Source organism: Macroventuria anomochaeta, assembly GCF_010093625.1.
Source record: "Macroventuria anomochaeta strain CBS 525.71 unplaced genomic scaffold BU25scaffold_14, whole genome shotgun sequence".
Taxonomy (NCBI): domain Eukaryota; kingdom Fungi; phylum Ascomycota; class Dothideomycetes; order Pleosporales; family Didymellaceae; genus Macroventuria; species Macroventuria anomochaeta.
In genome coordinates, this window is record NW_022985375.1 from 281,738 (window position 1) to 302,342 (window position 20,605).

At 52.9% G+C, this 20,605-nt stretch overlaps 8 protein-coding genes across 8 annotated transcripts; 3 read left to right on the top strand and 5 right to left on the bottom strand.

Moving 5' to 3' along the window:
• Positions 1 to 1,146: 1,146 nt before the first annotated feature.
• On the bottom strand, positions 1,147 to 2,415 carry BU25DRAFT_448107 (NAD(P)-binding protein). Its single transcript, XM_033709580.1, has 3 exons — positions 1,813 to 2,415; positions 1,410 to 1,762; positions 1,147 to 1,353 (listed from the first exon to the last, which is right to left on the bottom strand). The coding sequence occupies exons 1-3, from the start codon at positions 2,216 to 2,218 to the stop codon at positions 1,204 to 1,206; spliced, it is 909 nt and encodes a 302-aa protein (XP_033562323.1). The 5' UTR covers positions 2,219 to 2,415; the 3' UTR covers positions 1,147 to 1,203.
• A 203-nt stretch (positions 2,416 to 2,618) lies between these two features.
• On the top strand, positions 2,619 to 3,564 carry BU25DRAFT_430955 (uncharacterized protein; the record flags this gene model as incomplete). Its single annotated transcript, XM_033708633.1, has 4 exons — positions 2,619 to 2,684; positions 2,814 to 3,016; positions 3,293 to 3,434; positions 3,487 to 3,564. 4 exons carry the CDS (start codon positions 2,619 to 2,621, stop codon positions 3,562 to 3,564), a joined length of 489 nt encoding a protein of 162 aa, XP_033562324.1.
• Positions 3,565 to 4,207: 643 nt separating this feature from the next.
• On the top strand, positions 4,208 to 5,893 carry BU25DRAFT_467466 (MFS general substrate transporter; the record flags this gene model as incomplete). Its single annotated transcript, XM_033710716.1, has 5 exons — positions 4,208 to 4,459; positions 4,512 to 4,639; positions 4,687 to 5,004; positions 5,056 to 5,375; positions 5,430 to 5,893. 5 exons carry the CDS (start codon positions 4,208 to 4,210, stop codon positions 5,891 to 5,893), a joined length of 1,482 nt encoding a protein of 493 aa, XP_033562325.1.
• Positions 5,894 to 9,571: 3,678 nt separating this feature from the next.
• Positions 9,572 to 10,883, bottom strand: BU25DRAFT_340302 (uncharacterized protein; the record flags this gene model as incomplete). The annotated part of the gene is made up of 3 exons (XM_033702806.1): positions 9,572 to 10,323; positions 10,374 to 10,672; positions 10,729 to 10,883. 3 exons carry the CDS (start codon positions 10,881 to 10,883, stop codon positions 9,572 to 9,574), a joined length of 1,206 nt encoding a protein of 401 aa, XP_033562326.1.
• A 689-nt stretch (positions 10,884 to 11,572) lies between these two features.
• On the bottom strand, positions 11,573 to 13,912 carry BU25DRAFT_410251 (uncharacterized protein). The gene has a single exon (XM_033706238.1). The coding sequence runs from the start codon at positions 13,845 to 13,847 to the stop codon at positions 12,009 to 12,011; it is 1,839 nt and encodes a 612-aa protein (XP_033562327.1). The 5' UTR covers positions 13,848 to 13,912; the 3' UTR covers positions 11,573 to 12,008.
• Positions 13,913 to 15,689: 1,777 nt separating this feature from the next.
• BU25DRAFT_490774 (uncharacterized protein) lies at positions 15,690 to 16,454 on the top strand (the record flags this gene model as incomplete). Its single annotated transcript, XM_033711514.1, has 1 exon — positions 15,690 to 16,454. The coding sequence occupies one exon, from the start codon at positions 15,690 to 15,692 to the stop codon at positions 16,452 to 16,454; it is 765 nt and encodes a 254-aa protein (XP_033562328.1).
• Positions 16,451 to 18,291, bottom strand: BU25DRAFT_366704 (tryptophan synthase beta subunit-like PLP-dependent enzyme). Its single transcript, XM_033703853.1, has 2 exons — positions 17,780 to 18,291; positions 16,451 to 17,638 (listed from the first exon to the last, which is right to left on the bottom strand). The coding sequence occupies exons 1-2, from the start codon at positions 18,105 to 18,107 to the stop codon at positions 16,716 to 16,718; spliced, it is 1,251 nt and encodes a 416-aa protein (XP_033562329.1). The 5' UTR covers positions 18,108 to 18,291; the 3' UTR covers positions 16,451 to 16,715.
• Positions 18,292 to 18,435: 144 nt separating this feature from the next.
• Positions 18,436 to 20,172, bottom strand: BU25DRAFT_457995 (carboxypeptidase cpdS precursor; the record flags this gene model as incomplete). The annotated part of the gene is made up of 3 exons (XM_033710162.1): positions 18,436 to 19,594; positions 19,618 to 19,924; positions 19,974 to 20,172. 3 exons carry the CDS (start codon positions 20,170 to 20,172, stop codon positions 18,436 to 18,438), a joined length of 1,665 nt encoding a protein of 554 aa, XP_033562330.1.
• Between the last annotated feature and the right edge of the window lie 433 nt (positions 20,173 to 20,605).

The following is a 20,605-nucleotide window of genomic DNA, read 5'->3' on the forward strand; positions in this document are numbered from 1 at the left end:
ATCACTTCATAGCCACTGCTGACGACCTCTAAACCACTGAGCAACTAGACCAACATCTTGAAGAAGTTGAGGACTCCACTGCTACAACTTCTAGGCCTAATACTAGGCCTAATACCGGGCAGAATGCCGAAGAGGACCAACACTTACCTGAATCAACCAGAGGTATCATGAGTTCTTAGCCCATGGGTCTTCAGTCCATGAGTCCTATGCCCAAGGATCCTCAACCCGCCTCAATACCAGAAATTACAACGACAACCCTCTTAAGCCGCCCAACTCCATTAGGAGAATCTCATTGCCATGCATATGAGATACCTGGCTATCTTCCTGATTGTTGAAACAACAATGCACCACAGGCCTTCAACCCAGACATTGGAGACCAGAACATCATTACTGTCGCGGCCCCGCAGCGATACAAAAAGGCCGACCTTTCAGACCCTCGGGTCCTAACGGTTATATACACCGCAGCAACAATGACTTCAAAGGATAGAAGACTATCGAAGTCGCACCACGTCATAGACTTTCTGGTTATGAAAGCTTCATCGATGAAATCAACTGTGTCGAAAGATGAATTTTCCAGGCCGTCGTTAGCGGCGAAGAAATTCTAGGCATGCATTCTGTCGAAGAAGATGCGCGCAGTCTTGGCTGTGGGGAGGTAAGGGCGAAGTCTAAGTGCCGGATCATGTGAGCGTATTTTTGTTGGGGACGCAACAGCTTGAAGCTCACAGATGAGAGGCGACGTTCAGTACCTAGTTTGAGGATAAAGGTCTTTTAGTCTTATGGTCCATATTAGATTGTATGCCCCCATCTGAATTTGAGCGGTGACTCCCAGCCTTCGATACTAAGCTGCACAACTTCGCGGTTGCATGTTTCGATTAAGGCACCCAAAGACCTCCTCCGTTTGAGGTTGCGACGGTGATTGTCGTGGTCGATGGATCTAGCTGCGAGAACGGCATGCTCTAGGACTTTGACTTTGAGCTCTTTGGGAAGCCGCAGCCAAGGCTGGAACGTCGTGGCGTGTTGTTATTGTCGCTGTGGCTGTGAACAGGAGGGAAGAGGTAGACGTTGGTGTAAGAAGAATGGATGTAAGGAAAGATGGAGTTCCGAAGCTTATTATCATGGTTCGACTTTATGCGCCCTTTCAGTGCCAGTGAGAGTCGACCACCTTACTTTTTTCCTCTCTTTCTCTCTCTCCTCAATGCCGGGCTAGGAACGCGCATTTGGCAGCGTATAGCCGCCCATATCATCGAAGAACTTACCTCCCTTCGCCATGACATCCGCAATATCTTCACCCAGCCATTCCTTCGTCAATGCCGCTTTCGCCATTTCGATCTCCTTCACAAAACTCCCTGCTACCTGTTGAGGCCGCGTCAGCGATATTCTCGAAGACCTCGAGACCAGGCATCGCCTACCATCACGCTGTGACCTTTCCTCGTGGGATCCGTGCTTGTGGCTACAATAGCATCAGCAACACCCTCCACGGTATTTGCTGGTAATCCCCTCTTTCTCCACTTCTCTGAGTAGCCGGTAGTAATATAAGTAGGGGTGAAGAATGGAGCAATGACATTGACCCTCACATCAAGCTCGTCCGCTTTCCGCTGCGATGATCGAGCCAGACCAACAATACCATGCTTGGATGAGATGTATGAGACCACACCAGTGCCGCCAAAGTATCCAGATACCGAAGCAATAAGAACCACTGAGCCTCGTGCTCCATCAACATCTGGAGAATTTGACTGCATTGCGTGCATCGCTAGTCTGAGCGCTACTACACGTCAGCTATTCGGTGCCCTCGGTGATGCGAGGGCATCTTACTGTTCATAGAACCCTTCAAGTTGACGTCAATGATCTTGTAAGCCTCCGTTGGCTCTTTCAATTCACCGTTGTCGTCTTCCTCGAAGTCAAAGAAGCCTCTGCTTTCCATCAAGCCTGCGTTCGCGATGACAATATCAACTTGGCTGAACTTCTCTTTCGTGTTTCGGAATAAACCCCGCATGGCTTCCCAGTGTGTGATATCAGTCTCGTGGAAGAGTGCTCGACTTGGGTCTGACAGAGAGGCTATGAGGGATTCCGCGGCACCTCTAGCGGAGGGTAGATCCGCTATCACCACATTGCAGCCATGAGCGTGAAAGGTGCGTATGGTCTGAGCACCAATGCCTCCTGCGCCGCCAGTGACAATGACGGTCTTGGGACGTCCGGACGGTAGAATGAAGGCAGACATCGTGAGACTGGGTCCAGTTGAAGGTGCCAGGCGAATTCGGTGCACAAACAACCAAACGGTCAAGCTGTATAAGGGGGGGTAGCTGTTTATGAGCTCTCTTCAAGCAGCGTCACGTCAGCCTCCACTGTATGGGCTCGCTTAAGCCCTGGAGGTATTCCTAGCATTACGCACATGACGAAAACCCCCGAGGTGATGTCTGAAGGATGGGTCGGGGAGACTTGCACCTGCTCGACGCGTGGGGTGAAGTTACCCCGCACGCGCTAGTGAACGCGTTTGGTGGACGCGTTCGCTTCGTGCGCCCCACTGTTCTTTCCTCCACGAGAAACCGAGACGACGAAGAAGTGCTTGATATCCTACAGAGTTCGTTGTGCAACCAGCGCGTCCCGATCACAACAGCAAGATGGCTATGAATGAACCAATACCTCATGATCCCACGCACAATGAAGCTCTTGCCCTCTTCAAGTCTGTAGAGGAATTGTTTCCTTCGTAGACATTGGGAGATGGCAAATGGTATATACTGACTGTCAGTTGTTTCATATTTCCTCGCAACATGTGCTGACTCCATCAGCTTGCGGCTATGGTAGGCGGTGGTTAGCCCGAATTTGCACCTCTGCTCTATCAAGAGCTCATCAAGCGACCTGAACATCAAAGTTCGGACCAACGACAGGCTCGGATGCCGAGGGTTAGAGAAACTCTCCTCAAACTCATCGTCATCATCGGCGTGTGCAAGCCTTTGGAGGCAATCTTCAAAACTGATGCAATCACGAGACCAGGAGACAAGGACTACTCGTTCTCAAGGTGAGCAGAACTTCGAGATCAGCACACCAAGAGTCACAGTGCTGACTACCTCCAGATAAGGATGGCAGTGTGATGAAGCGAATGCGAAACGTGGCTTCGAGTTGCAGAATCGCTTGTACGAACAGAACCAAGCGGCCATTGACAACGTGCTGGCATCGCAACGAGACTTTGGTATGATTTTGACGAGCAATATTGGTCTCAAACATGTGTTTGATTCAGTTTCTAAATCAAACAAGCAAGCAAATCACCTACGGACTCTATTTGTTCTGATCACAGCATATTGAACGACGTTGAGACTGAGGTTACGGTCCTCTCTGGCATCATGGTACATAACCTGCCCAGGGAGACTGGCTGGTACCTCAGAGGTACGAGAAGGGTTGGAGTAAGCATAGAGGATACGGAGACCCTCCAGCAATGCGTGAGTGCTCGTGTGGATGTGGATTCAAATCTTCGCACTAACATACATTCAGATCGAGCTCGCAGCGAGCTTCTGCAGGTTGCGCCTGCACAGAGTCCCAAGAGTCGCGGATATCGAACAAGAGGTCTAGACACATAGAAGCTGTCATTGTGAGCGGAAATTCGGAGCAACGGATCTGGTATGCATAGCAGGGCGTTTGGCAGATGTTAGACTTGCTTCATTCAGGGGGCTGTCTGTCTGCACGATGCTTGAGCTTCGAGACGAGCTTCCAACGGCGATCATGTCAAGACAATGCAGCGAGCCAAGATGCTCGGCAATTCATACTGTCTTCAGCACACGCACTCAGCTGATTCGCCCACGAAACTCATCCCCCAAGAGGCATCTGCAACTAGTGCCGTGCCCGTATCGGGGAGTTCAACTGCGCTCCGTAAGACAGTTCCCACGTCATCTACCGCGATCGACGCCCATGTGTGCAACTTGATCAGAGATCGATTACCAAAGTCACATGATGCGGGGAAGCCATCCAGTAAAGAGTCTCTCGCGGACTAGCAGCCTATGAGGCGTTCTCTCGAGACGAGCTCAGGGCAACGGCAGCGGCTACTCTAGGTTTCGGGCCAAGGATGCACCATAGCACGGCACGCTACAGCACCGTAAACGTGGGGTAAAGCATGTGCATATATCGTGATCGACGCTGTCGCCTCTCCGTTCCTGACTCAACAGCTCCCAATCAGGTAGAGCGTCATTCCTTCTCCTTATTGTTCGCAGCTCAAAAAATGGCACCTCAGACCGAACGCCCAGATCGCGATTTCTGGAAGACTGAAGTTGAGAGGATCGGCAACATCGCCACCATAGACGGGAAGGAAGATGCTGTGGCTCACAGTTCGATTGAGGCACAAGAAGAAGGCAATATCAAGATTGTTAACACGCCTTTCAAGGAGAATACGGAAGCAGAGAAGAAGCTTGTGCGGAAGATAGACTTATATCTGATGCCGACGATCTGGGTTTTGTACAGCTTCTCGTACATGGTATGTTCAAGCCCCTTGTTTTGTTTGATTTATGTTGCTAAGGATACTCCAGGACCGTACGGCCATCGGCAACGCAAAGGTCGCGGGCATGGATGTCGATCTCGGTCTTACGTCTGACGAGTACTTTCTCGCTATCGTCATTTTCCAAGTTGGTTACGTCTTTTTCGAGGTCCCATCTAAGTACGTTGTCGTACTCCTTGCTCCATAACCGACCTGACATGTCACAGCATGGTACTTTCTCGTGTTCGCCCATCGATCTGGATCCCAACCCTGATGATCTTCTGGGGCAGTGTGTCTGCACTCATGGCTCTGGTCAAAACTCCGGCTCAGCTCATCGGTGTCCGATTCCTTCTCGGTGTCACTGAGGCTGGTTTCAGTCCTGCTGTGCTCTTTATCATCTCGACTTGGTATCGACGACATGAACAATCTAAGCGATTCATGTGTTTCTTGTCCGCGGGAATCCTTTCAGGAGCTTTCGGTGGAATCATCGCCGGTGCCATCGTTGATAGTCTGGAAGGTGCTCATGGGATTGCTGGATGGCAATGGTACACGAATATGGTTTCTCGCAGAGATGTACATGTGCTGACACACTCCAGGCTCTTCATCGTCCAAGGTGTCGCAACAGTCACGTGCGCCGTCCCAGCTCCTTTCGTCCTTCTTGATTACCCTTCAAATGGTCGTCAGCTCACTGCACAAGAGCGTGAGATTGCCATGGCCCGTCTACATGCCGACTTTGGAAGTCACGATTCTGAAAAACACATCTCGCATGCCAAAGCCTTCATGAATGCAGTTAAGAACTGGCGTCTCTGGCTTCTCTGTGCTGGCTACATGACCATCATCGGCTGTTACAGCTTGAGCTACTTCAACCCTTCCCTTGTCCGTGGACTCGGGTACACTGGCTCGATGGCGCAGTACAGTATGAACCCTTCACTATATACTATACGCGTGAGCGAGAACTAATAATAAGTAGTGACTGTCCCCCTCTACGTAGCCGCCTTCGTCATCGCCGTCCCCGTTGCCATCCTCGCCGACAAAATCAACGCCTTCCGCCCCGTCCTCTGCGCCTCCTCCCTTGTCCTCGGTGCTCTTTTCTGCGCTCTCTCAGCCGGTATCTACGCCTACATACCACGCTATGTCTTCCTTGTCTTCATCAACAGCATGATTTGGACCGCAAATCCTCTCGCACTATCGTACGCTTCAGTGTCCATGGGCCCTCTCGATCCCGAGACCAGGGCTATCTCGCTCGCGTTTGTCAATGCTCTGGGAAACTTGGCACAGGTATATGGCGCGTATCTGTTCCCTGCGGAGGATGCGCCGAAGTACATCAAGGGTTTTGGAGCGTATGCGGGGTTGTTGTCTTTGGGCGCGGGGATCTATATCGCCGCACTCTTCCTATTCAAGAAGAGTCCTTTTACATCGAAGACCACTGTATGATAGAAGTGTGACAATGTCGGCTAGGGAGGATATGCCACGTATGAACATGTTAGGCGAATGGCCGAATCTTTGGTTCGTGACGTACTTCTACCTACATACCAATACCATAGTTTAAACCTCTCGCTTAATGTTTTGAAATCATCTTGGATTTTTCACCTCACCTTCTGCCTGTCAAAAAAAGCTCATCAGCATGTCGTGGATGCGCTTGCCCGCGAAGCTTAGGCTCGAGATTCTTCGATATCACCTCACCTCCACTGAAGACATCGATCACTCCCAGCACCTTGACAACCTAGTGTTCGGAGACCTGGAAGTACTCATTAGTACTCAAAACACCGACCTAGTCCAATTATCTCTCGAAGCGTGTAGGTCTAGTAATCTTCCCCTTTCTTTCCACCCCTAACAATGGAATCCAGACTACAAGTCCAATGCGTTCATCCTCGGACCGGATGTCACATACAAGCTCGGCTTCCGTCAAGTCAGAACTTTTCGGCCCCGTACAAAGCATGCTCTTATGATGCAGCAGCTAGTCGACGAGATGAATGTGCCAGGGTTCGCATCCACGGGTCTTGCCTCGCGGGCAGATTCGTGTGTCGATCTGCAAGATTTCGCCTTACATGGGTTGAATTTGGCATCGAAAATTGCATAGCTTGGCAGCACAATTTCTTTGCCCTGACTTCTTTGGTGATGCACCTTCGGTTCGACAATTGTAATTGTCATGAAATGTAAATGGTACGGCAGCTCTTGGGTCGCGGAACGGCACGCTACAAGGTCAAGGGTTTTACAATCAACTCGGGCATGTCGGACTACCCAATTGTAAACTACTCCTTTACGAACACCTAACAGCTGTCGGCAACGAGCGTTTTCTGCATCCCGGCGCTTAGTGTACCAGGTATGAGGTGGTCCGCACATTTTGCCAACCATTATACTCTCTTAGTATTCTGTCAGTGCTACGGTCCCAGAAGTCCCACAGTGTGCATTATGGAAGCATAGACTACAAGTGCAACACATTCCTTATCAGCCCTTTCACCAAGCTCTCGACTTCCAGTATGTTCGCCCGCCTACGCAGACCACAGTCCAGGTATTCTCGCATGATCCGGCACCTGAAATTCGAAATGTGCGCCCATCTCCCTGACAGTCCCCTAACCAGCCTGTTCTTTGCGCAGGAACATGACTGGAGCTTCCTCTCCGCGCCAAGCCGAACTTCTCAGAGGTCAATCCACCACCCGCATACCGTGCAAGTCCGGAACGGACACACAGACAACGCCATTTTGTGGCACTGAAATCCCTCAAAGTCGAAGTTTGTCTGCATTTCATGGATGGAAACTGTCAGTGTAACCGCATGGGCAACGTACTGCGAGTGTTGGGCTGCGGAGAGATAGGGCTGCATGCGAAGAAGGTGTCGACAGAGTTACAGATGGTAGATGGACCGATTGCGGACGGCACTTGTGGCGAGAAGATTTGTGCCTTGGTCAAAGGCTTGATTGTGAACCAGACGTAGCGGAGGGAATATCGCAGGAACTGGTAGGGCAGGAGGCTTTCAAAGATATTCCAGGTGTGACGGCGCCAATCTCGAAAGCTGGAAGTACAAGCGTAAAGTTTCCTAGTGTTTAAAGAGATGTCGATGAAGGTGTGAGGATGACGTACCTTCTACTTTAGTTCAAATAGTAAACAAAACCTCCTCATCCGCACACAACGTCCTTCGTCCTCCATTTGCCAAACATGTCCGAAGCCACGTTCCACCCATGATCCCACCTGCCAACCGAGCTCAAGCTCGAGGTACTGCAATACACCCTCTTACGCGATTACCCAATCAATGTTGAGGTCCATATATGCAACATGTTGTGCTATGAACTGGACCCCCTCAATGACACCCAAAACATCGAGCTCGTACAGCTATCGCTTGTGGCCTGTCAATCCTACACGTCTGGCAACTGCACATCAGCTAACAATCGGCACAGATCACAAATACAACATTTTCCTCTAGTCCTCGCTCGACATGCTATACCTGCCACCCGTCAAGTACATCCGAACATCCAACGCCCCGTCTTCAAGATGGATCCTAATATCCCCTAATGCAGTCCCAACATGTTCTTTTCGACCATGGCACGTCAATGGACGTGCTTCTTCGCCTCCAAGGACGGGCGTGAGAATTAGCCAGTCACATTCGTACTTCGAGAACCGTCAATGCTGACGGAGCAGGTTTACGCCGTTACGCTCATTCGAGCTGCGCTTGCACCTTCAGTGGTGCGTATGTCACTACGTGGACAAGGCTCTGCGCATCGCAGAGTTGAGTACGAGCAGCATGGAGGCGGCGAAGATTGCTGTGAAGGCCCACATTAGAAGAAGGTACCAAGAGAGAATGCGCTTGCGCTGACGGGATCAGGACCGCGTTCGAGGCTGGTTTCGTAGAGGAAATCTACCGGAACCAGTGTGTGGCACTTCAGCGAGACAATTCAGCGCCGGCAAAAACAGGTACAATATATAACAGAGAAGGGAAGCAACGCAACGAGGGGTATCATGTGATAAAAAGTCTGCGGTGGTCTGGAGAGAGCACTTGGCGTCGGGTGCCTCCAGGCTTGGAGCGACGTAGGTGAAGGTGTCCGTAGATCTCAATCTTCTCGTCCACATTCCCGCTACTTCTTCAACCCCAACCTCCCAAACACCACCATCACCACCATGTTTCACCCATGGCCACGCTTACCAACCGAGCTCACAATGCTCGTTCTTGCCTGCGCCATCAACGATAACACCGGCATGCTTCGACAGTGTCACATTCCACAACTGGAACGTGAGAAAGCCATACTGCCCACTTCCGGGGTTTTGCCCCAGACCCACACAGCGATCTCAGCACAATCATTGGCACCCGCAATCGCGAAACCGTCGAACTCGCAATGGGCACCTGTCAGTACCGTCTCCCGAATCTAGCCTGCTTTGATTGACTTTGTCTCAGACTATGGCGAAGTGAAGAAGCTATGCGGTGATCATGTTGCTGCCGATATTGCGAAACATCCCAACGAGAATATTCGCTTGTGGCGGGAGTTCTTAAGGGCCAGGATATTGTGACGAGCATAGCGGATGACAGCACAACGGAGAAAGATCTCACATACATGATCATCACACGGCCACAATTTCAGAATCATTACACCAGAACACCACCAGAAAGTTCGAACAGCTTGCATTTACGCTTCGCAAAACCCTATGCTATGCCAAGCCCAAAACGCTTCTCGCTTCTTGCGCTTCAAAAATATGACAAGAACCCAATCGCCACGCCTTGCCTTCCCCTATCTATCATTGGGTGTCTATGTCATGCCAGTATTTGTGGTAAGAATGCCGAATGCCATCGTAAAACACCTCGAGCCTAAGCTGGCCCATCTCTAATATACAGTGATGACAGAATAATGGTTGTCGTAATCTAACTCGTCTGTGTTGCTGTTACGATGCTAGATTCAGCGCTGATGTTGATCGCGGTAAAGTATCGTGAAATTGGGGGTTGGGACTCGAAGATGCGTGGGTATCTGAGTTGGGAGTTGGAGAGATGACTTCGCCGAGTCCCGTTGCGGTAGCGAGAAGATGATCGCCGCGTGCGGAGTTGCGTGACGATTGCCAGTGGGGTGATTGCGCTGGCGCGAAACCTGTACGGACTGGAGGATATTGTGTGTGCTCGGAAGAAGATATCTTCTAGAAGCCTTCGTCCTTCTGGTTCTTGGTACCCTCCTTCTTCTGGGCTTCCTTCTCTTCGGTGGTCAGTTCGACCAGCTCTGCACCCTCCAGCTTGAAGCCCTTGGCGTCAACGATGTGTTCGCTCGCAGTTGAGAGGTAGAGCTGGTGCAGTCTTGGGAGGAAGTACTGCATAACGGAGTCCGCCAGGTTCTTAGCTACGAGGCCCTTGTCAACCCAGAAGTGCCTGACGAAGACGCCCTTGCACCCGCCACGGCTCTCGGCCTCCGGGGCACCGTTCGCCTCGACGCAGGGAAGAACGCGGATGTCGTCTGGTCGGTCGTAGTCGTAACGCAGGTAGTTGCCGAATGCAGCCTGCTCGTGCGCCCAGTCCTGCTTCCACCTGGCGCAGCCCTTGTACTTTGTCTCAGATGGGCATTCAGCCCAAGCCTTGTACATCTCTTGTGTGCGCTTGCTTTGGCGAGCGATAACGAAACCGGTATTGAGGTAGCGGTTGCCCTTAGCGTCGTAGTTCTGCGGCTCGTTGGGGTCGATGGACATCATAGCGAGGGTGTCGTCGGTCATGTTCCAGTAGTTGAGCAGCCACTCCAGCGGCAGGTGCGGGTAGTGGAACATAACATCTGAGTCCATGAAGACGATGTAGTCGTGTGTTTTGAGGGCCTCCTTCATCATGGGCACCTTGACCCAGGTGCCCCAGCGGTCGGCGTAGTCTGGTGCGCGGATAAACTTGTAGTCGTAACCATGGATGCTTGCTGTCACATGTCAGTGCGTGCATAATGCACTAAAGGTCTGCGCTGCCTACCAAACATATAATGGCTAAGCATGCCCGCAGAGAGGGGTCGCATGCCCTTCCACTTCAGCTCCTTGTTCATGAGCTGGCCCTCACCCGTGAGCGGCCTGCTGTCGATGTCCAAGATGAGCACCTTCTTTCCCAGCTTCTGCGTGAACTTTGGCTTGCCATGCAGGTGGTATACATCGCCATCCTCGTCGGTGAAGTTCGCGGCGTCAATGGGGTGTAAGATGGGGCCGTAGAGGGCTTTTATTATCGCGGGCATGGTAGGGTCTTCCTCGACGAGCGAGACATTTTGCGCGGTGGGAAAGCTGTTGACAGGCTGTGATTAGCGCAGGTATGTTGAAACAACATGATGGCTACTCACTCTATTTGAGGTTCTATCGCACCACGAGGCGTATAGCTGAAGCTTGAGCTGTAAATCATGAACAGCAGCACTATAGGTATCGCGATCAACAGTGGTCGGCGAAATCGACCCTGGGGCCCCATGTTCGCCAACGAGTGGTACGAGTAGTCCCCCATACCAGCCTTGGGTAGTGGTTATGTGCGGGGCGAAAGAATGACAGGCGGGCTCAGGGTGTGTCAATGGACTCGTAGGGCTGTGATTCGTTGCCGGCGGAGACGACGGAAAAGGCGTAGGCGGGCTTGCGTCAGCGTTCGCGTCTTCAGTAAATTCCCAACACCGGCGGACAAACAGCGGCGGGGTCGGCGAAAGGAGGGAAGGCACGAAGGTGCATACAGCGAAGGGAAAGGGAAAGAGCGAAGGGCTGTTGAAGGTGCAACAAGCGCAACAAGTGTCAAAGCCACACTCCTGATTGCTTCCTCGTCCTTTAGAGTGACAGGGATCTGCTGCCGTTATGATGATAGTACACGCTAATAGGGGAAAGCGGCCGCTCTCATGCCGCTAAGTGCCGCCCTACCGTCTCGATGGGGCTGCATCTTGGCCTGGAGGCTCGAAGCTGAACACGTCAAATCAAAGGTTGGTTGCTTGTTGTGAGGTGCTTGAAGAATGCAGAAGGCCTGAATCAAGACTCTCGAATCTCAGCACGATCGTAGAGGCTCAAGCTTCTCGGGACAATCAAAGCCTGGTTGCCTAGCCCGTCAAGTCTCGTATAGGGCTAAATTTACGTGCACAGCCATGCAACAAGCATGATCGACGCGTAAGCCTCCACAACAAAACTGAAACACCTGCCTCACCACACCTAACGACTGGTCTTGTCGCACCGCAACACGCTGCGAAGGGTCTGTTTCACTCAGGAACGCGCTCTAAGAACGCGCTGCTTTCCTTGTTGACTGCAATCCCACGTCCTTGCGACAATGACGCTGCATGCGGTCTGCCACAGTGGTATTTGCGATACCTTATCGCCCCCTCAACACAAGCCGGTCTAGAACTTGGCTACGGAGGTAGCCAGGGAGTTTCTCTTCGCAAATGCGAAAACCTGTGATGTCAGCATGGGAAAAGACCATATCGAAAGTTTTCAGGGGTATGCTGTCGGATTGTGTCCGTGCCGCAGGCGCGCTCATCGGCCAGCTCCGTGCCCTCGCACTGTAGACATTCGCCCTTCGATAGCACACCAATCGACAGTTCACATCACCACCCTCATCAAATTGTCTGTGGGGTGCGGTATCTCGGCTACCGAGCGATCCTTACAATAAGCTGAGCAACTCGAAATCCTTCGCAATACCCGGGCTTTCCCTGGCACACTTTTCGATGAGCACCATCATGATCTGCAACCACTCCTGCCAGCCTTCTGGTAACGTTTCCCTCAGCTTTGCGTCTGATGATCGCGCGACAGCGTGAAATAGCAGCACCTGCCCGAAGCACTGACAGCACCACCCAAACTTGATCGGCAAGGCTGACAGCATCTGGGTGCAAAGACCCATGGTTGTCGGCCAGTACATACCACCTCGAAGACCCTCTCGTACCTCCCGATACTCCGCATCATTGGTGAACTCCGGCACATGCAGCGCCTTGTAAAGGAAAGGCCGGCCAATGTGGAACTTTGCGACAAGATAGCGACTGCGCAACATAGCTTTCGCAATGACATGCGCAGGACTGGGTGAGTCGTCAGCGCTCTCGCTGTCTGCGAATTGCAGTGTTGGCGGCAGATTTGCGCGCCATTGCTCGAGCTGATGGTGCATCTCCGCGGTGATGCCGGCGTTTGGGAAGGCTTCTTTCGCAGCATAGTAGTATATGTTCTGCTTGACTCGGGTAAGAATGATTCTATGTGCAGCCTGAGCAAGAAAATGGAAGTTGAACAACGACTCATCTTCGTCTGTGATGAGTCCAGAGATGGAGGTCTTCGGTCGGGGGCAGGGTGTGAACTTCGGCAGCGGTATGTCAGGCTCGAACTCGAGGAGTCCGCTGTGAGGTAGAGTATCCAACTCCTGTGTAATGACGGTCTCGTACATCAGCGTGTTCCAGAAAAGCCGAGAGAACATGTCGCCTTCCCACTCATCAAAGTCAACAATTTCCGAACGCGTCAGGATGCTTGTACAGCACAGCGCTGCTCTGTTTACAGTCGTCCAAGAGTCCATCGGTCGTAAGGTCTGCGCATAGTAAAGCGTCGATAACATGTAGTATTGGCCTGCCTGTAGCCCGTTCTGAGTCATAAGGAAACCGAATCGCTTTCGAGCTTCGTTGAAGAACTTCAGTCCCGGTTGATCGTCCAAAATGAGCTCATACCAGTCTGGACGAACGAAGCCACCTTCGTGTAAACCAAAGCGCGATGGTAAGGCAAAGTCTCCCTCCTCATGTGCCTTCACGGCGAGGCAGCCTAGGGCGAGTACTGACAGTACCAAGCATGATTCGATGTCGAAACCAAATTCGGTCTGGACCGCTGAGCCCAGTGTACTCGAGTAGAAGTGGAATTTGTCAAGAACTGGTGAGTTGCGATGGAAGACAGCGAAGTAAGCATTGGCGATACTCTTTACAACAGATTGTGGTAGGTCCATCAACCACGAGTCCGGGTGTGCACCCATCGGTGGATCAATGTGTACTGGCAATGGCGCCCGGTGGCTCTCGATCTGGGCGACGTAATCCTGAGGTAACTCTGCACATGCTGCAACAAACTCTGAGGGCAAGACCTGTTTGACTGCAGGCCATATAGCGACTCGATGCTGACTGAATGAAAGTGGTACCTTGCTCTGCATCTCAGGTAGGGCGAACGGACTCTTGCCTGGTGTCGCCGCAGCTTGCGGTGACATGGCAAGCTCATGAACACTCAATCGATCATGACGCGGCACAAGCGGTCCTTGAGCATCATTCCTTGGACTTGGTTGTGAGAAAGCTGAGATTGGCGAACGATGGTCCAGGGCCGGTGCAGGGGTTGGGGTAGGCGCTGCAGGTGCGCTCTTCGAAGCACTCACCACCGCCGTCAGATCTTCAATCTTGGCTTCGAGACGACGGATAGCATTGATCGCCACAGTCATCGACTGGTCCTTTTTGGTAGCCCGAGGTACTTGATAAGTGCACTCCAGATTCATGGTCCGGCAATAGCCACATTTTGGTCGGTCTTCGTCACATCGTGTCTTCCTGGATCGGCAGATATCGCAGGCCTGCGTAGATTAGCATTGATCCGGTCGAAAATGAAGCATTTCGACATACCAAAGTGGCCATGAAGGATCGCGGCTTCTTTAGCGATGACCCTTCACCATCCTCGTGACTTCCGTCGCCGTCAGCATCGTGAGAGGCTTGCCGACCAGAGGGCGCTGCATACGGCGAGGCTGCTATACTTTCGTAAGGCCTCTTGGTCATGGCATCTCCAATGCCTTCGTCCGATTGCACATTGGAGGTGGAAGCTTCAGACCGCTTCCAGGTGAGATGACTTTAGCGGTGTCGCTTGCGGGGCAACCGCAACTGGAGCCGGCGCACGGACCGCCAGTAAACAACGTCTTCTCCGCTGTGCTTTCCTCTCACTTCAACACCATAATCCATCACCAATGCTTGTGCCAACGCTCAGCAGCTCGAGCCTTCACATGGCTTTGTAGCGAGCAGCGGTATCGTCAACATTCAATCATCGAACAGTCATGCAAGCGTAACAGCTTCGCAGACGTTCGAATCATCTCACCTCTGCACTAACCACACTGACACACTCACACAGCTTGCAGCAGTCCAGCAGTCCAACAGTCACAGTAATGGCGTAGCAGCACAGTCATCATCTTCGATCTCGTACTATTTGAGCCAACATCTGACTTTCTCAACTGAAACTAGCCAGCAAGCAGTCACATCGTCCATGTCCGCCTCTCTCAATGTCCTTTGCCTCCGGATGTGCACTCATCGTTGTCACAGGTCTGCTCAATCTACGAGGATCGCCACTTGCTCGGAAGCTTCATTTCGCAACCTTCCAGCAGACTGCCTGCATCGCCTCGCTCCTACTCATGGTGAGCGTGATGTAAGGCGAAAGTCCTACTGCGTCACTGGGGTTCTGAAAACACAACGGCAAACATTGCTACTTGTGTCTGGAAGAACATTCCCAATCCGCAACAACGGCCATACGAACGATTGAAACCTCTCGCAAACGCTTCTACTTCCAACGAGCCGATGACTCGAGTGCTGTTTACATCGAAGAGAGCCATGCTGCCCTCGCATCCATCTCTTCCATGTCACCTTGCTGCTACCGGAACGGACACTGCACGAGCGGCTCACACCCCGAGAACCGCCGTCAACAACCCTCCTATAAATGCGTTGTGTGCATGCTGGCTCTACAAGCGAAGATGACCAGTACTGTCGCTGCTCGGCATTTCACCTCTGAACCCAATGCTTATCGCGCTTGCAGTCACCCTACACATTCTCGCTCCCAAGGATGCTGCCTCTCCAACTGAAGTCCCGCGGAGACTCGAACTCACGATGCCAGCCCCTTTCCAGGCGCGATTGGAGCAACAACGATGAGGATGAAGAGCTCTTCCACGATACCTGTTGCCGGCTTTCGCTTGGCGTTACGATACGGCCAAAGTCTTGCCAATCGGAGCTCGATCGCTAAGGTCCCAGGCACTAGACACGATCGCGGAGTCGGCTAGACAAGGGCCGTTCCCTTCTCCAGTCTCCGACATCAGGCACTTCGACGAATAACGATGCACGTAGGCGACAGCGAGCCCAGCTTTCACCAATCTTCAAGTTTCCATATGACAAACGTCTGCGTCCCCAACCTCCTTTGAACTCACGATGAGAGCACCATGCTCGACATGCTCCACAGCGCAGGCTTATAGAGGCTCCCTACATAAAGGCCCACTCTTCGCACTTCCCAGCCTCTTCAGCTACCGAACGTTCTTCTCTCTCTCTCTCAATCACGTCAGCTCAAAACTCCCCTTCAAGCCATTACCGTCAAGATGAGCACTCAGCCGGTTACCCCGACGTCAGCTTCGATGCCACATATTGCCATCCTAGCCTCCGTTTCTACGCTCGGTCCTCAGCTTTCTCGTCTGCCAGACGAACTGCTCCTGCAGATCTTCAAAATTGTTGCCACAACTATGTTTCCTGAGACTTCAAGGTTCAATACCGTCATTAGTCCGCATATCTTCAACATCCTCAACCGCCACTATGCCGTCAACAGGATCCGCAACGTCTCCGTCGACTTCGCTTCATTCTTCATGGAAGCCTTCTACGGGAACTTCAACTTCAGCTTCAAGCACAATGCTCCCTACAACCTGGCATCTGACTACCTTACCTCCTTTCCGGCTCCGCTTCCGCACCCTTATCTTCGTCACCACCTGCGCTCAATGCGCATCGAGATCGTTCTTGAGAACTACTACTTCACTTCTCAAACTGACTTCACCGTTCCGCGAACAAGCTGGATTGGCCGCCAAAGCCGAAAGGTCACGACTGTCGACCAGATGATGGCATTCTGCCCCTCCGCACAACTTCTTCTTCGTCTCACAAACCCAAATTATGGGTTTTGCAATCTCCGCTTCCTCGATCTCCATATTCGCACCGATTTCCGCCTCTTCCCGGTCGACGACGCCTTCCTGCGCGTTTTGGAGGAGATAAACTTCGTGGTCACGGCCGGCAAGGTTTTGCTGGCCGTGACCGACGACGCTGATTTTGTGAGGAAGGAGCACCAGGAGGTGAAGAAAAGGATTGTTGTGGTGGAGTAGATTGGTGTTGGTGTTTGATGGTGTCTGGATTGGTATTTTGTGGGTAGCACCCGGAACAGCTGCTGTAGTGGCCTTGGTGGTCAGTAGCATAGACTTCTTCATGTTGTTGTACATCAACAACATCAATACAACGATCTTACTTGACTTACTCCACGCTCATCAATGCTTGTGTGATCACTCACCATTGAGACATTGTAGCTAACACACCACCATCACTTCCCATTCGACATAGCTCCACATACCAGGGCCCTCCAGACTTCCTCACCCAGCAACATTCTCAGCCACCTCCTTACCGTCGGCGCCTACAACACCCTCTCCCCTCGCAGCCTCCTTCTTATCCACGTCGCCGAACATCTTCACAATGGCTTCGATAGTCGTATTCCCTCCACTGAATATGAGCCCAACATCCCACCCTTCCTCGCCTGCTTCTTTTTCTACTAGCCTCCTGAAATCCTCGTTGAAGAGTACGGTGGCGAGGCCCACGACCGCGGAGGGCTCGACGAAACACTTCATCCGCTCCAAAACGAGGCGCAGTGCGTCTTTGATGTGTTGTTCAGTGACGGCGTAGAGACCGGCCACATAATCCTTGTCACTTATAACCTTCCAGGTGTGCGGACCCAACGGTGTGCGCAGCCCATCCGCGATCGTGAGAGTCTTGACAGAGGTGATGCGCTCGCCGGCCGCGACGCCGCGGCGCGCATCATCTGCGCCCTCGAACTCTGGCTCGGCACCGAAGACAAGGGTGGGCGTGGAGTGGAAGTATATCGCGTTGCCAGACAGCATGCCGCCGCCGCCGCACGGCGCGATGAGCGCGTCTAACACGCCTCCCTTCCGCCCCTTCGCTTTCCCTTCTTCCTCGCCGCGAGTTTCTCTGTAGTGCACGCTCAACTCGGGCTTCTCCTCCAGCATCTTGGCGACCTCCTCCTCGAACTCGAGCGCCATAGTCCCCTGGCCGAGCATGATGTGCGGGTGGTCGTACGGCGGGATCAGGGTCGAGCCCGTCTCCTTGATGATGTCTGCGACGACGGCTTCGCGCTCGGCGGCGGTCGAGCCGGAGAAGTGCAGGATGGCGCCCTGCGCGCGGGTGCCGGAGATCTTGCTGGGCGTCGAGATGGACGGCATGACGATGTGGGCGGGGACCGAGAGGGTGCGGGCGGCGAGGGCGAGGGCTTGGGCGTGGTTGCCTGTGTATAGATGCGTTAAAATCCATTGCGGGCTCTATGGATGGGTTGGCAAGTGTGGTGTGGAGTTGGGGTGAGAGGACCAAGTGTGCCTTCTCACCCACCTGCCCATCACCAAGGCAATTGCGTAGGGAGCAGACATACCAGAGCTATGCGTAACCACCCCTTTCCTCCTAACCTCCTCAATCCCCTTCTCCTCGACCAGCCTCAGCACCGCGTGGAACGCGCCCCTAACCTTGAACGCCCCAATTTTCTGGAAATTCTCCGCCTTGAAGAATAGCCTGATCTTCGGCTTCGCCGGCTCTTGTCCCTCCCATGGCGTGCCCCTCAGTGCTTCAGGCCGTTGGGGCGTGGAGGCGAGGTGCGAGAGCGTGGTGTTGGTGAGCACCGGCGTGGTGTGAATGTGTGGTTTGATAAGGGCGTGTGCGGCGACGATGGATTCGCGCGTCAATGGCAGGTCTATGGTCGACATGATGGCTTGTTTGGTGGGCCAAGTGGGCGTAGAGATGTTGCTGTACGGAAAGATGTCATGGTGGGCATGCTGGTATTGATGTCGTTGGCCCGGCGGGGAGAAGGGCGGAGGTCATCGTGGGGCAGTTGAGGCGGAAAGCTGCCGAACAGGGTCCTCTTTGCACCGGAAAACCAAGGGCGTCCTCTTGCCATTAATGGGCAAACAATTGCACCGAGTCACAGAAGGTTCGAGAGAAGCTTGATGAAGAATCATCCAAATCATTCACTTGTGCGCCAAAGGCAACATACATTACATCATCAAGTCATCTACACTACCCACAATTCCGTGCTTAGTAGCCGCGCATAACCCCAAGATCCCTCTTCGCAGTCGAGTTGCCCTTGAGCGTGGTGAACGGCTCGGTCGATGTCAGACTGGGAATACGGCCAAGCAGGAACTCAGCCTGCCTGTACGCACTGCTGGGCTGGTACTGAGGCACCATGTGTCCAGACAGAGCCTGGCTGACCCAAGTGAGCTTGCGCTCAGTATGAGTCGTACCCATGACACCCTTGGCACTCAAGCTGGTCAGGCTGATGTCCTCGTGGTATGGCACGAAGAACTCGTCCTTGGGAGCCTCCTGGAAGCCCTGCAGACCGCCCCAGGTCATGTTCTGGATGGTCATGAGAGTGCCGTTGTACAGAAGGATGTAGTCGAGCTCGCCGTGGACGATGACGAAGCGGTCAAGCTTCTCGGTGATGCGGGGAATGACTTCCCAGCTGGACTGGGGCGACGTGTCGGTGTCAAGAACGCCGTTGGAGCACTCGTTCCATTCCTGGATGGGTGCGTTGATGGCCTTCTGCACGGCAGTGCGATTGAAGTAGACGTTGTCCTCACCAGGAGGGAGGTAGTCGAATGACCCGGGGAAGCCGAGTACGTCCCAGAGTAGAGGGCAGGTAGTAGCAACGGCGTACACGTCGAAGCAGGGGTTGGTCAACATGACAGCGTTGTAGATGTCTGACCAAATAGCACACTCGGGGTTCGAGGCGTTGTGAGAAGGTGTGGGAAGCTTGCTGACAGGAGGGAAGGTCAGGTACTTCTCCATGTACTTGGTGTATCCGCACTTGTCAGCGCGGTCATGGATGTCCTTGGTGAAGGTCTCGTTGAAGTTGAAGAGACCAGACCAGCGATCGACGAAAGGAACAGCCGGGATGTCCTCGAGCAGAGTGTCTTCGGCGACACTGGGGTCGTAGATCATGGCAGCCTTGACATCGTAGTAGTCGGTGTTGTTCTCGTTCAGCATAGCATCTGCGATGTATGGAACGTAACGTCCGGCATACGATTCGCCGGCAATGTAGACCTTCTTACCGGTAAGACCAAAAGTCTCCATGAAGTTCTTCCAGAAACCGAGGAATTGTGCAGCAGACTCTTCCTGGCTAGTTGCGGTAGGTGTGCCTTGGGTAAACCCGGTGCCGACTGGCTGCTCAACCCAGACCATATTCGTCAGGTTTGCCCTATGTGCAGTCAGAGATTGAACCTTCTGAGTTGGTCCGGAAGTACTTGCCAGTTCCATGGGTTGTAGACCGCGCGAGGTCCGCTGCCGTATTGCCAGCTAATAGGACCGTTCTCCTGCAAGAAACCTTCGAGAGACGAACAACCGGGGCCACCGTTAAGCCAGATTGTGACCTCATCACCGGCATCTGGGTTTCCCGAGGGAAAGAACCAGAAGTATAGCTCAGAGGTCTCGTTGACCTTGTCGCTGATAGGCAGAAGACCAGCGTACGACTCGCCAATGTCGAAGTTAACGTCCGGGATAGCACCAGCAGTACCATTGACAGCGAACTCTATCGCTTGGTTAGCACTCGACTTGGGAATTATTGTTGCGATACATACTCTTAGCAGTAGGAGCTGTAATGATAGGCGTTGTCTCGTTCACGGTGTACTGGCGCTTGACATGCTGCACATTACGCGAGGAGCGAGCAAGCTGCGGCTTAGGAAGATCAAACTTCTTGCCAACAGACTTAGCAGGGTTGCGTGCAGCAACGCTGGTCGCGATGCCACCAATGGCCAGGAGTGAGGTAATGAGCTGCATATTGGCTGTTCGTGGAACTTGTCTCGAAAGCTTGCTAAAGATCAGGATGCGGCTGCGCTCGACTTCAAGTACAAAATCGGCCCAGGATCAGGCCTCGACGTCACCTCGGAGCTTACCTACCGCAACGCGACATTATCTACGGTTGTACTGCACAGACCGTGATAGCTTGAATCGATGGCAAACATGGATAGGCTTCATACCGCATTAGGCAGGACGTTGTCGTACTCCACAAACTTCTTCGAGCTCCCAAGTCATCGGTGTTGAGCTTGTGTAAGCTTGCTTCTTCGATGGACTTGTTGCGACAAGCATCATAGGCTCTATTCCTTTCGTCTGAAACAAGCCCAGAGCTGTATTATCGAAAGGGCTCTGTAGACAGGAACAGCAAGCTGTTTACGGGGACGTCTCGAACCGCGGGCAACCTCCAGCATCTCCA

Excerpts from the sequence above, each read along its gene's own strand:
- BU25DRAFT_448107 (XM_033709580.1), bottom strand. The coding sequence starts at position 2,218 with ATGTCTGCCTTCATTCTACCGTCCGGACGTCCCAAGACCGTCATTGTC. Across the intron at positions 1,763-1,812 it reads CTTGAAGGGTTCTATGAACA|CGCTCAGACTAGCGATGCAC; the intron begins GTAAGATGCCCT and ends GACGTGTAGTAG. Across the intron at positions 1,354-1,409 it reads GGAAAGGTCACAGCGTGATG|GTAGCAGGGAGTTTTGTGAA; the intron begins GTAGGCGATGCC and ends CGGCCTCAACAG.
- BU25DRAFT_366704 (XM_033703853.1), bottom strand. The coding sequence starts at position 18,107 with ATGTCGACCATAGACCTGCCATTGACGCGCGAATCCATCGTCGCCGCA. Across the intron at positions 17,639-17,779 it reads GGTGGTTACGCATAGCTCTG|GCAACCACGCCCAAGCCCTC; the intron begins GTATGTCTGCTC and ends ATCTATACACAG.
- BU25DRAFT_410251 (XM_033706238.1), bottom strand. The coding sequence starts at position 13,847 with ATGAATCTGGAGTGCACTTATCAAGTACCTCGGGCTACCAAAAAGGAC.